The sequence below is a fragment of the Charadrius vociferus genome, unplaced genomic scaffold (genome assembly GCF_000708025.1).
Source record: "Charadrius vociferus isolate BGI_N301 unplaced genomic scaffold, ASM70802v2 scaffold385, whole genome shotgun sequence".
In the NCBI taxonomy this organism is placed as follows: domain Eukaryota; kingdom Metazoa; phylum Chordata; class Aves; order Charadriiformes; family Charadriidae; genus Charadrius; species Charadrius vociferus.
This window is the reverse complement of record NW_009648925.1, coordinates 978,063-991,494: the sequence shown is the minus strand read 5'-3', so window position 1 is coordinate 991,494 and position 13,432 is coordinate 978,063. Positions and strand designations below refer to the sequence as shown.

The 13,432-nt window shown below is 38.1% G+C and overlaps 1 protein-coding gene across 1 annotated transcript in view; it reads left to right on the top strand.

The window, feature by feature from the left end:
• CCDC93 (coiled-coil domain containing 93) overlaps window positions 1-13,432 on the top strand; it is a 52,668-nt gene that overhangs the window by 32,908 nt on the left and 6,328 nt on the right. The window contains exons 15-21 of the mRNA XM_009887301.1: window positions 514-595; window positions 1,939-2,010; window positions 3,137-3,208; window positions 3,485-3,593; window positions 6,162-6,244; window positions 10,959-10,996; window positions 12,357-12,441. Of these exons, the coding sequence (XP_009885603.1) occupies window positions 514-595; window positions 1,939-2,010; window positions 3,137-3,208; window positions 3,485-3,593; window positions 6,162-6,244; window positions 10,959-10,996; window positions 12,357-12,441 (541 nt within the window). The remainder of the gene's footprint in view (window positions 1-513; window positions 596-1,938; window positions 2,011-3,136; window positions 3,209-3,484; window positions 3,594-6,161; window positions 6,245-10,958; window positions 10,997-12,356; window positions 12,442-13,432) is intronic.

Sequence of the window (13,432 nt, the reverse complement as noted above, 5' to 3'; positions counted from 1 at the left end):
GTTTTAAAATGAATCATTCAATGTTTCTTGTTTTTTCAATCTAAACAAATAGCTAGAATTTAAAAATTAAACAATCCTCCAGCTTGCTTTCCAAAGACGGGAAAATATTGCCATACTATTCAGTCAGAATGAAAAGTGTCAATCTGCAGTTGAAAATAATTGTAGGTGTTTCAAGCAGAAGAACCCTAGATACATTTGACAAGTCGATGAGCCTTCCTGATTTTATTTTCTCATATTTTAAGCCTTCATCTCACATAAATTAAATAGGAGGCTCTTTCAAAACTTTCACGATAATGAGGTCAGAACATAGCAAAACCATCAAAATACTCAGTGTAGTACAGTACTACATTTTTATTTTGACCTTGGTATATTGCTGATATTTAGGTTCTTAATTTACACAGATTTTATTGGAAACTTGTTTAGAACTCAGCTTATTCCAATGTATTTTAGTTCTCCATCTGTTTAAATTAGAAACTAAAAATCTAATGTGGTTTACTGGATCTTCAAATTTAGCATATTACAGAGCCTGCGAGCGCTGGTGGCCATGAATGAAAACCTAAAAAGCCAGGAACAAGAGTTCAAAGCACATTGTAGGGTAAGTTTTAGTTTCTTATATAAGGATTCATTTAAAACTTGGTAAATAAGCCTTATACTTCTTCCTGATTTGTCATCGTGTTGTGTGTCCCTGTCTGTTATCTGTCCTGCCCCCCTCCCCTCCCTTTACCGGTATTTCCAGGTTTATATTTAATACTGCCATCGGCTTGATTTGCAGCAGAATTATGGACAGTTGCCCAGTTCTGCAGTGTGTCATATCTGCAACAGGCTGATGACCAAGAAGGTTGGAATAGGATCAACCAGAAGGACTTGCCCCCTGCCCCGAGGCAGGGAGGTGTACGGAGGGCTGCCAAGGCATCTAAATTAGCATGGCCTTCCATGTTCTGTGGTGCCTGGGACTCTACTAAAGGATAATTCCTAGACATAGAATGCCAGATCAGCCTTGTACTGGTGCCAGTTGTGGCTCTTCTCGTTCCCATTACCATTCTGCAGAGAGTAAGTTGGGGTGGGTTGACAGGGAGCACTAAAACACAAGTTTGAGACTGGGCTGTACTGGCTGCCCAGCTGTGCTATTCACAACCTGGAATGGGTTGTCTCCTCTTGGATAATGCAGCCAACAGTGACCTGAGGAGAGGTACAGTGCCAAAGAGGAGAGGTTCCTGAAGGCCCCTAGCTTTGGAGCAACCTGCCCAAAGAGAGAAGACTGAGATGAAGCTATTGCCATTCTCAGAGCGTGTTTCAGTTTTACTGCTTAATTACTGTGTTTTGCTGTCCTGTTTACTGCTGTGTTTATGGACTGCCTAGAAATACGATCAGAGAGAATTGGTTTAATTCTCTTCTATTTAAACAATAGTGGATGGCATTTAACAGAATGAAAAGTAGTAAAAAGAAATAGTGCCCTGAGGCACAGACTGAGCGTAGGAACCTCATTCTCCCATACATACTCCTTTGGAAAGCTCTGAAGGACTGTAGCTTTCTGTAACTGAACTTTTTGTAACTGAAGCTACCTTGCAAGTAACTGTAGGGGGGGTTATTTTTACAAATGCTGTATGTTGCAGTCCCGTGTCATGTTGTTGCTATTATAATACTCTTCCGCTTCCTCAGTTTCATTTTCCATGTTGCTCATTAGTTGTCTTAGCTGGATCTAGTGTATTTGCAAGTAAGAAATAAATCTGTTCCTTTGTTTGACAAAGGAGACAGTTCTATGTAATGAGTAATACCTTACCCTTAAGCAGGGAATGCCGTTTAATCTTGCAAACTTAAGTATAAAGTGTGGTCAGCACCACAATTTTGTCAATGGTATGTTGTCAAGCATCCTGCCCTCCTGTGTGAAGAGGACGGGTCTCAATTAAAAGCAGCCTAAACTCTTTTTTTGTTTTAAAGGAAGAAATGGAGAGACTTCAACAAGATATTGAGAATTTGAAAGCTGAGGCTGTGGAAGATGGAGAGGAACAGGTAAATAGCAAGTGGCTAAGCGTTTATTTTCAATTTGTGTTTTAAAATGCTGCTTTAGGTCCTTCTGACTTTTGGCACATTCTCATAAGCATTAAAGTATCTTTTGCAATTTCTGAAAAATTCCATTCTCCACCACTGGTAAAGGCACAGTTCAGGCTAATAGACATAGAAATATATTAAACTGAAAATAGCCATAGTATTCTTCATTATTTTTGCAGAACCCACGGTGCTAACTTATAGATGCTTTTGTGCCTTTTACTTCTTTCTTTGTAGTACCAGAGAAGAATCTCTGGATGTTGTGTTAAGAGCAGTGCATACCTCTGACAAAAACAGGTCTACTGCAGAAAGCATGTTTGTTTTGCTTGTTGTTTGTTGTTTTTTTTTTTTTTTTTTCTTAAAAGTGGATTTATTTGAAGGGTGAAAGCACAGGTTTTCGGTGGCTCAGTACATTGTGTGCTGCGAGCAGCTGTCAGAAGTTAGGCGTTAACACAAGTGCATCCAGACTGATGACAATGAATAATGAATGAACAAAAAAAGGAAAAGCTTGAATTGTATTTTCAGTGGGTAAACATTTGATACATTTATGCCTCTGAAATGAGGTAGATTACAGGTTCCATGACGCTGCTGTCCTTCTGAACACAGCATGAAAAAATTAAAATGTGAAACTAAATCTTAAATTTTTAAACAAGGAAAAATTATCTTAAAGTCCGCAATCCAGGAAATCTAGAATACATGTCAGAGTTCTGTCCTGGGCCATGTTTATTCTTAACTCCGACACTGAATGGAAGTATTCAGACAAGGAGTACGGGCAATCTTCTGATACATGTCTTCATTTAAAGTGTGACTGTTGTAAAACAGTGGAAAAAATACTGACAAATCCTAAATACTAACATACCAAAGGCTTAAAAGCTAGCAAAATGCACTTGTTTACAGTAAAAGATGTCAGGTTTTTAATGCAGATTATTAATTATTGTTTAAAAAAAAACAGCAAGTGGTGGTGTTATTGTGGGAGATGTTAAATGGAAGATAGACAAATACAGAAATCAAACCCAGTCTGCACATTTTTGCAACTGCAGCTCTCGTATGCTAATGTAACGCACAATTGTTTTGGGTTCTCAAATTTTAGGAGCCAAATAAGATTATAGAACAGCAGTACAAAACTGAGAAAGATAAACTTCAAAAGATCCGGCTGTTGCTGGTGAGTAACTCTTTGTAAATTTTCTTGTACAAAATTCTTGATATTTTTCTTATCTTGTAACTTCTAATACTTCTTTTTGTTGTTCTAATTTTAAAAAGTTTTTCTGTCGCAAATCAATTACAAAAAACATTGAGCCTCAGCCAACGCCCTTTTTTTTTTTCTTTTTGAAATTAATTTATTTAGTAACAAAATATTGCTTGGGGGGGGGGGTTTCATCCATGTTAAGAAAAGAACAAGAAGAGGCTTTGTTTTCTCCCCTCCTAACTTTCTATTCAGGCACGAAGAAACAGAGAAATAGCCATTTTACAACGCAAGATTGATGAAGTACCCAGCAGAGCTGAGCTAACACAGTATCAGAAGAGATTTATTGAACTTTACAGTCAGGGTATGTATATCAAGCAGGAACATCCTGCTGTTTTAGCCCTGAAAGGAGGGCAATTGCATTTTAAGCATATCGCATGTAACAACAGCACTTGCTAATTTTGTGGTATTTTAAGGGTCTTTTGGTATTCATGTTATACAACCTATTTTCAAGCCTTTGTAAGCTGGCCGCAAGAATTTTCCTGAGGGTGAAACGATGCACAAAATCTCTGGAGTAAATGTTGTCTGCAACATGTTCAGTCATTTCGCTTAATAACCAATGTGTTTAGAAAGTCCTTAATTCACCTTTTACAAATGAGGTTGCTGTAAATTTGAGTCATGTTTAATTAATTGCTGTTAACGTTAGATTGCTTTCATTGTTTTTATTGACGTGAGATAACTGGTTCTGAACCAAACTATATCAAGAACTACACAGTAAAGGCAATTTCTTGAAGGGATTGTTTTCTTTCATTTTTGATTTGTAAATATCCTGCAATATCTTGGTAGGCTCAGAGTACAAAGTGTATAACTTTTTTTTTTTTTTTTTCCAATGATGAGAAGTTATAAAATAGGGAAATGTGCTGGGTTGACTTTTTGGATACGTATGCGTTTGTTGTGCATAGATGGTATGGACCATGCAAACTGAATAAAATTTTAAAGTTGTGCTATTAAACTGGTAGCAGACCAGTATACTTACTGGTGTATATTTGGGTGCAGCTTGTGTATTAGCATAAGGTAAAATAAGCTTCTACCCAGAAGAACTAGCTAATTTACTGAATGCACATGTGAACTAAGCTCTTGAAGGTTGAGCATTTCTAAAATTACCTAACTTTGATTCAAATCCTTTGCCATGCTGAGGCATCTCTAGTGTCATAGTCATGTATTATCTTCCATGTGCGTTGTCTAATTCAGTGCATGGAATAGATGTACTTCTTTAGTGAGTACAAATCCAGTTCTTCCTTCCCCCCTGCTTTGCTTCTTATGTGCTATGCAGTTTATTTATTCAGGTCCAGCTATAAAGACAACTTTGTTGTCTTACATTAAATCCTCTACAGATTGCTTTCTCTGTCATGTCTAAGTGAATTCAGACAAATAAACAATGATGAGAGCATCTACCTGCTCAGAAGATGGCTTCATTTATATCTGAAGTACAGAAATTAAGGTCAACGAGACTTGTGCAGCTTTGGGTATAGATTTAAGAAGCTTTGATTTTTTTATGGGACTTTGTTTTCTATATTACAAAATACGTGTAGCAACTTAGGATAATAAACTGCTCAGTTGTGGCCGGGAAACTGCATTGTACAGGGTAGGCTTTTGGAAAAATGAGCTGAAAAATGGCTAGCAAGTATTTCTGTGAATTGTGGTGTATTTCAGAGGCTCTTCATTTAGCCAGATTCAGGTGATCTTCAGAGTTGCCAAAACCTGGGGGGTTTTTGAACTTTTGAGCTGCAGAATTAGACACTGCTGGTTTTCTATCACTAAAACGTTCAACTTTGAGATGTGGGTTGCTGTTTAGTTGGAGAGCAGAATTGTACAAATCAGAAGTTGGATTTTCTTTAAAAATTTGCGTGTTTAATGACGATGTGATGTGGGGAGGAGGTCATGCTGTCTGTAAACGGTTCCATTCAGAAGTTCAGTCCAGCGTATCGGTTCAGTAAAGGTTTTACTTAAAGATGGCAACTCGTTAGCTTTTAGAGTTTAATGTAATGGGCATGATGTCACTCAGGTTTATCTTTTTTAACCCATATGTTTTTTTCCAGGCTCAGGATTCTAGACAGTGCTTAATATATCACTTTTGCCATCTGTCCTTCTCTGTTGAACTCTTTCTTCGGGAATCACAAATATCTTAGGTTTCCTTAGGCACTGAAGACCTAAAGAATAGATGAACACTTAGCAGATTTGAGTGTCAGTCATCACCTTGTAGGCCAAAAGGGAATGCACGTCTGAGCCTTACCTTCCCCACCGAGCTATGACCAACATCTGCTATAACCACCTAAACCAGAAAGTATTATTTATAAAGATAGTGTTATTTAATCCTGTCAGCATGAATGAATTGTAAGAAGAGAAAAAAAAAGCCTTTGAAACAGTAAAAGCTTCCTTGGGCATCTTCCCCATATGTAGCTTGAAATATATAGTATAATGCACTTTTTTTTTCCCTCCACACAGTACTATGAGATTATCTGTTTCCTACCTGTCCCTGCCTAACCTGTGCCTCCCCGCCACTGCGGGCAAGCGAGGGCAACTGTTAGCAGCACAGCAGCCTGTGCGGTGTAAGGGTAAAGCTTACGAGGGAAGGATGAACAGAGAGTGGTAAGGAAGCACAGCTGATAGTGCCAACATATGTTTGCATAAAGGACTGTCAGCAGTTGAGGCTTGATTTAAACACTGAGCTGTGTTGTTCTCATAAAATCTGATAGCTGGAAACCCTGCTGGAGATTTACATGCAGAGGGAATATTCTTCCAGAATGTATTAAAGACTGTGTTCCATTATTGATAGTGGAAAGTATGTTATATAAAACCTATGAAGTATTTTTACAGATTCCATTTCACCTCATGCTTTTTTATTATTCTACCTTTTTTTTTTTGTTTGCAGTCTCAGCAACTCACAAAGAAACGAAGCAGTTCTTTACCCTTTATAATACACTGGATGATAAGAAAGTATATTTGGAAAAGGAGGTAAGAAAATGTTATTACTGTTTTCTAAATATTCAGTCCATGGAGAAAGAGATAAAGACTTTTTACTTGGCTTTCACCACATTTAGTCATGTCAAAGCAGAGTTAACAGTCTTTGTAAGTAAAAATGAAACAACTGATTTAGAAGAGTATTTCTAGTGTTAAGGGGGAAATGGTCTGTGTTGTAAAAGACGTGCTATTAGTATAGCATGTTTAAACTACTGTGCTCATGAAACATGAGTAACATTTGATTAGCAAATATCTCTGTCTTGGTATCACAGGACCAAATTACCGTCTTTTTCTCTTTTTGGTTCATATCTTTTATTATAAACTGATGCTGCAGTCAGTAACATTGGAGAGCAAATTCCAGCTACTGTCAACAACATCAGAGTTAGTTCTCGGTCTGAGCCTGCCTACGGTGAACTCGCTGGTGATTTTACTGGATCAGGATATCAGAAGAGTAGCTTTCATGAAAGCGAAAACCTCTTTCAGAAAAGTAGTTTTCATGGGTTTTTTCTCTCCCCTCTCTCCCTACTGTGTAGAGGTCGGCTCTTTCTTGGGGGTGACTTAATCAAGTGATTTCCATTTTCTTTTTTTGCAATGACAAGCATGTGTCCTCAGTAAAGGTGGAGAAATAGGAGCAGTCAAGGCTTGATAGAATTATGACATTACTTTAGAAGTACGTAATGTTTTGATGCTTCAGATTTCGCTGTTTATTCTAACAAAATAAGATCAGACTAGTTAGTTTTGCATTACTTAGATATATTTGTTTAGTTTGTGAGACAAGCAGCAGTCAAATTTCTGACTGTGTAAAGACCCTTCATCTGCTGTTTTTGAAGATGATGAGCAACCATTTCCTTCCCTTAAGCAGCTGATTCTAATACGTGTGTTAGATAAGTGTTCAGTTTTTCAATTCAGTAAAGTCAGTAACTTATGTAGGTTTCTTAAGGGGCGTGTGATTGTTTGCCATACAACACAACTGAAGGAATAGGTCTAAATACAGAATTATTCTTTAACAATTAACTCATGCTGCATGTACTGTACCTGTGGTAAAACTGAGGAGAGATAGTTGGGGAGCAGGGTGGACTTTTGGCAAACAGCAGCCCTTCATGCTAGAATAACATTAGGCACGTCCAAGGGCCTGTTGACTGGGGGTGGGGGGGGAAACAACTTCATCCCTTCCCGATTCCCCTACTTAGTTCTGCAGTAACTAAATATAGTTTACCTGCTTTTGTTTTGCTAACCTTAAAAAGTGCTCCGTGTAAGTCTGCTGGAAAGCTCACCGATGTTCTACGTCCGTGTAGAACTTACTCACAGATACACTCTGAGAGATAATATCTTTTTCCTCTGGCAAACATACAAGACTGGGCTTCCTTACAGATTTTCTGGAGGCCTGGATGATGGGGAGAAAAAAAAACCCACCCAGAATACTCTTTCCATTCTAAACTTTTACTTTCCTCAGTTTATCCTGGTGCGAGTACTTTAAGGCAGGACTGCAGCTTCAGGGTAGATCTGGCCCTTTCTGTTGCATAAAAGTATTATACCGCTCCGTGAATGTTGTCAGAATGCAAATTGCATCACAATAAACTTAAAAGTGCTCTGTGACTGGGTGATTTAACAACACATGTAAATAATATATGTAAAAACATCTCAAGTTCTGTGCTAAATTGAGCCTTATGGCTTTTTTTATTGACATGTGTGTATATATATATATTTTGATTTAGGTAACTGATCAGTACAAAGCAGGATCTTGCCAAAATTCAACCTGCAGTGACGATTATTATGTGCTCTAGAAATACCTGATTTCTGGGGGAGGTTTTGGTTTAGGATGAGAGAATGCTGTTTCTGAAAATTATTCTGCCTGGTGGTCCCTAAGATCCTCAGATAAATTATCTTGGAATTAGTGGTGTAACTTATCTTTTTGTCTCCTGAAAATACCATTAAGAATTGTCCTTGAAAGCTTTTCGAACATCAGCTTCTGACAAACCGACAGTGATGTACCATGTAATGCCAGTTACGTACTGGGTATTCAGGAACCCTGGCTGTAAAACTTGCATCCCTGTGCAAGGGTGGGTGATCTAATGGCTGCCAGTGGCGCTGGCAAATGCTTTCCTGAAGTCTGTAAGAAGATTATCACATGCTTTGGATGTCTGTGGTCTTTCAGTGTTTTTATTTTATTATTCCAAATGGTGAAATGTACTCATAATACATAATACAACAGGTTGCAGATAACAATATACCAGATCCAGATTTAAAATAATATGTTAAGTAGCAGCTATAGAATATAAATATAGTAATATAGAAAATAAATATAATATGTTTAGTAGCAGCTATAGAATTCATGTTACTTTAACTTGTCCCCTAGGTTACAGTTTAATACAGGTTTTTTTCTTTCGAAGGCAAGCCTGAAAATTTAAAAAGAGATTTTAAAAGAGATTGTTTTTGAAATGGGCGCATAAAAAACAGCTGACAATACAGAGCAGATGTATTTCATTATTGTATAAATTGGGAGCACTCTTGCCAATACAATTCAGTGCCTTTTGGGGGGTTTTGGTTGGTTGTGGGTTTTTGTTGGGTTTTTTTTTGGTTTGGGTTTTTTTCAGTTCCAAGCTTCACTTACATGGATATATAATTTCAAAAGGCAAATAAATTGATCAAGGGTTTCTTTTAGCTTAAAGTCAATCACAAGAGGGAGAGGTCTGAATGTCTTCTGATGCAGTCTTAACTTTGTTAAATATATAGTATAGTTGAGGTTTCCTTGTGTTGCTTTTAATATTAGAACCAAAGTTTCAGCAAATAAATATTGTCTATTCATGTACAAAAGATATCTTTGGCATCTGTGTCTCACAAAGATATCTGGAATTGGTTTGTGCTTTTTCTTGTCCCCCCCCATACCCTTCATACCCCCTCTCCCCTCCATTTTTTTTTTTTATCTCTTCTCCCCCCGAACCCAAACTTTACAGAAAATAAGCTGAGCACAATTGCTTTAAAATAACAAAAGCAGGAATTGTTATACACTGGAATTCTGACTATAAAGGTTATAGCTCTGACGTGAAAGACCTTTGTGAATATGGTTGATGTTTTAATCATATTTTGTGAGTCATTTTAAAAATGCTTTTAAGCTTATTTTTTCGTAATGTCTGATTTTGAGGGTTTATACGCGGATTTTACTGTCTGTAATGTAATACATCAGCACTCTTACTATGCAATAGTGGTGCAGTACTGCTTTTCATGACTTGAACATTTTGTGGTATAAACTCTAATTGCATTCTTAAGTGCATGTTTATTGGAAATATCTTGAGGCAAGGATGGGGACTTGGCAAATATTGATGAGTCGTGGAATAATTTCTCTCCTCTAAGTAACAGGAACTCTTAAGCAACTTGGCTGCTTTGGAGTCTGTTCCAAATTTGTTTGTCTGAATTTGTCAAAGCAAGGCCAGGAACAACTGCAGATTCTGCCACGCGTGTGCTTATCGCTGTCTCCTTCAGATGGAAGATTTTAGATTTGGGAGAGATGAGTTTAGCTTTCCGTAGCAGTGGGGCAAGTGATTCTGTTTGCAACGCTTAGGTTTTTTAGTACAGAGCGCTTTCAAATATTCATCAAAAGGAGAAACTGCTTGGAAGGTTTAACCACAGGAGACTTGCAAGAAATAAGACGAGTGAGAATCACGTTAATTGCTACTTGGTGAATTTTAGTGCTCTCGGCAATATGTAGAAAGCAAGAAGAAAATCAAAGTTTGTTACATAGAAAATATTCAATATATAGTTTAATTAGTTGGGGGAGTTTGTACTGAGAGCAACAAAATACTCCTGTGATGTTGTTATAAATTTCTATTTCTGTCTTGATTCAGTGCGCTGTTAGTATCTCATAATAGAAGTCAGGCGTGTGAAATGCCATTCTGTACTTTTTAGAAGTTCAACTTTTAACAGTCTGTAAAATAAGCAAAGTGAGTAACGGTGTGTGGCTGTTTAGAAACCCGTAAAACTCATCTGCACAACGAAAGCAGTCTGGTGACCAGAGTTACAGCTTCTTGACAGAGCTATGCTGCGATCAGCATCAAAGCCGACATCTTCAGTCCTCTTAATACGCTCTGGGTTTCTTTTGTTTGGGCGCTGGGGAGTTATTGCTTGGGGTTTTTGGTTTTGCTTAGTGGGTTTTTTAAAGGCATTTCTTCATTTGCTATCCTGTCTGGCTTATAAGTATAGTCGGGGATATGCCTAAGTGAAACTGTTTGTTCTGCTTTATCCCTGTGAGTAAGACTAATGATGCGAACCTAACGTAGCTGCAGCATATGGTTGTGCACTGCCGCTGTCGAACACTGGATGATTACCTGTAAGGTACCTATGTGTCAAGTTTCGACACGTGTTGAACAGATGTGTACGCCATTTTACTGCATCGCTTTGGTCTGGAAAGTCATCACGCTGGAAAATTCTCAGCTGGGAATCAGTAAAATGAAAAATCACAATTGTGGTCCAAGATGCGCTTCTGCTTTCTGGGGCTCCTCCACTGGGATAGATTTTCCTAATACAGAGGGACTGGGGTTTCTCTTCCAAAAGAAAGCTCATCGTGATTTTCATATAGCTGACTGCTTGTCAGGGCAACATCTATATAGTCAATTTTTCAACTTGAATTTCATTTTATTGTCTGTGAAAACTCATACCAGAAAGGACAAATGTATAATTTCTTAATTATTTTTTTTCCCCTCCTGTTTCACAGGTTAACTTACTGAATTCTATTCATGACAACTTTCATCAGTAAGTAGCAATCATTTTTCTCTTAAAAGTTGAAATGAGTAGCATGGCTGGTTGGAAAAATGGAAGCAGGTGTGAGTTATAGAGTCTAAAAAAATTGTTAGAATTTTTATTAATGTAAACTATTTTATAAATTAGTTTATTAATTCTGCTTAAGCCAATGTTTGGGGAATCAAAGACTTGGAATTACATAATCTTTATAGCCAACATATGTTTTTAATATCTGGCTCTTCAGTTGCAGTTGTGGAAAGAAATCATTCAGTCGTAATTGTCCTGGCATTAATTTAAATATTTTTTTTCCAATTTGTGCAGTTGTGGTTATTGCATTATGTACAAAACATTAGATTAGGACATATTTATTATAGACTAACTCTGTATTTAAAGGTTTTGATGAAGTGTGAAGTCTTTAGGTAAAATCATGGTTCCCTTGGAAGTTTGAGGTCAAATATCAGTCTATGATGCAGCCAGCGTTTATTTTTTTCTGTGTTTTTTTTGACTTCACAAAAAAAAAGGTCTGGTATGATGTTTTGTCACAATGTACAATTCAGTGCAGTCATTGGGGGGAGGAGATGGCTGTTTAATAGTTTTAAACAATTCTACCTTGTATAGTTTTTTATAATTCTGTTGTGAAATTACAAGCTGCTTTTTTTCCCCAGAGTAATTTCTTTCTTTTTTACTCTACTTCGCTACACCTGTGTCCTTCTGTGTTTGGTCAGAAAGTCTGATTTTTTTTTTTTTTTTTTTTTCCTATTGGGATATCCAAAACTTTTAATTACCAAAAAAACAAAAAACAAAAAAACCCCAACAGGAAATAAGTATTTCGGGTGTTTTCCTTTGCAGCTTTTTTTGGTTTGTGGGGTTTTTTTGGGGGGGGGGGGGCAGGTGGGTTGTGGCTTTTTTTTGTTTTGTTTTATTTTTCTTAACCTGTTTAAGACATGTTACAAGTCTAAAATTACTCCTGGGCTTTCCCTATTAGGGCATGAAATTATTTCTTAGAATATTTACTGATCTACTAGTCTTCTACTTAAAGTCTTAATATTCACAACAGCTGCTTTTCTCAAAAGTTTATGCTTTTGGTTAGTTAATAGCTATTTATTTGTACAACACAGGCTAGAAAGGAATAGACTTGAACAGACAGGAAGAACAGTTGTGATAAGCTCTGTAGTCTCTGTTCTCATGTCTGATAGTTTATACCAGCTGAAGAGCTGTGCTGTTACCTGAAATCAGTGATTAAAAAGATGAAGTTTTACATAGAAAACTAAGCAATGTAAGTTCTTGGACATGGGTAGATATGCAAGACAGCTGCAGATGAGACACCTTGTCCCGCATCCCTGTCACTTGTAACCTTTTTTTTTCTTTCCAGAGCAATGGCATCTTCTGGTTCCCGTGAGCAGTTTTTACGGCAGATGGAGCAGATTGTAGAAGGCATCAAACAGAATCGGATGAAGGTGTGAGACTTCTCACTTTCTTGGCTAGAACATGGGAATTATTTCATAAAAGCCTCTTGGATAATAACTATGCAATCCATTATGTGAGGTGCAAATTAAGCAAGCAACTAGCATGTGTGGCTTATTTTCACACCCATAAGAAACTGCTCACCACTGAAACGTTAATCACGGAATCGCAGAATTTTCAGAGTTGGAAGGGACCTCTAGAGATCATTTAGTCCACCTCCCCTGCTAAAGCAGGATTGCCCAGAGCACATTACTCAGGACTGCATCCAGGCGGGGTTTGAAAATCTCCAGAGAAGGGGACTCCACAACCTCCCTGGGCAGCCTGTGCCACTGCTCTGTCACCTGAACCATGAAGAAATTTTTCCGTGTATTTGAACAGCACTTCCTGTGTTCCAACTTGTGCCCATTGCCCCTCGTCCCATCACTGTGAACAACTGAAAAGAATCTGACTCCATCCTCCTTCAACCCACCCTTTAGATATTTATAAGCAATAATAAGGTCTCCCCTCAGCCTTCTCTTCTCCAGGCTAAAGAGTCCCAGCTCTCTCAGCCTTTCTTCATAAGGGAGATGCTCCAATCCCTCAATCATCTTGGTTGCCCTAGAAACTGGACACAGTATTCCAGTTGTGGCCTCACTCGTGCAGAGTAGAGGAGGAGAATCACCTCCCTCGACTGACTGGCCACACTTTTCCCTATGCAGCTCAGGTTTCCATTGGCCTTTTTGGCAACAAGGGCACATTGCTGGCTCATGGATAATTTACTATCTACCAGGACCCCCAGATTCTTCTCCTCAGAACTGCTTCCCAGCATGTCCACCCCTAACCTATACTGGTGCTTAGCTTTCTTCCTCCCTAGGTACAGGACCCTGCACTTGCTTATGTTGAACGTCATTAGGTTCCTCTCTGCCCAGCTCTCCAGCCTGTCCAGGTCCCTCTGGATGGCAGCGCGGCCCTCTGGAGAGTCGGCCACCCCTCCCAGTTTGGTAT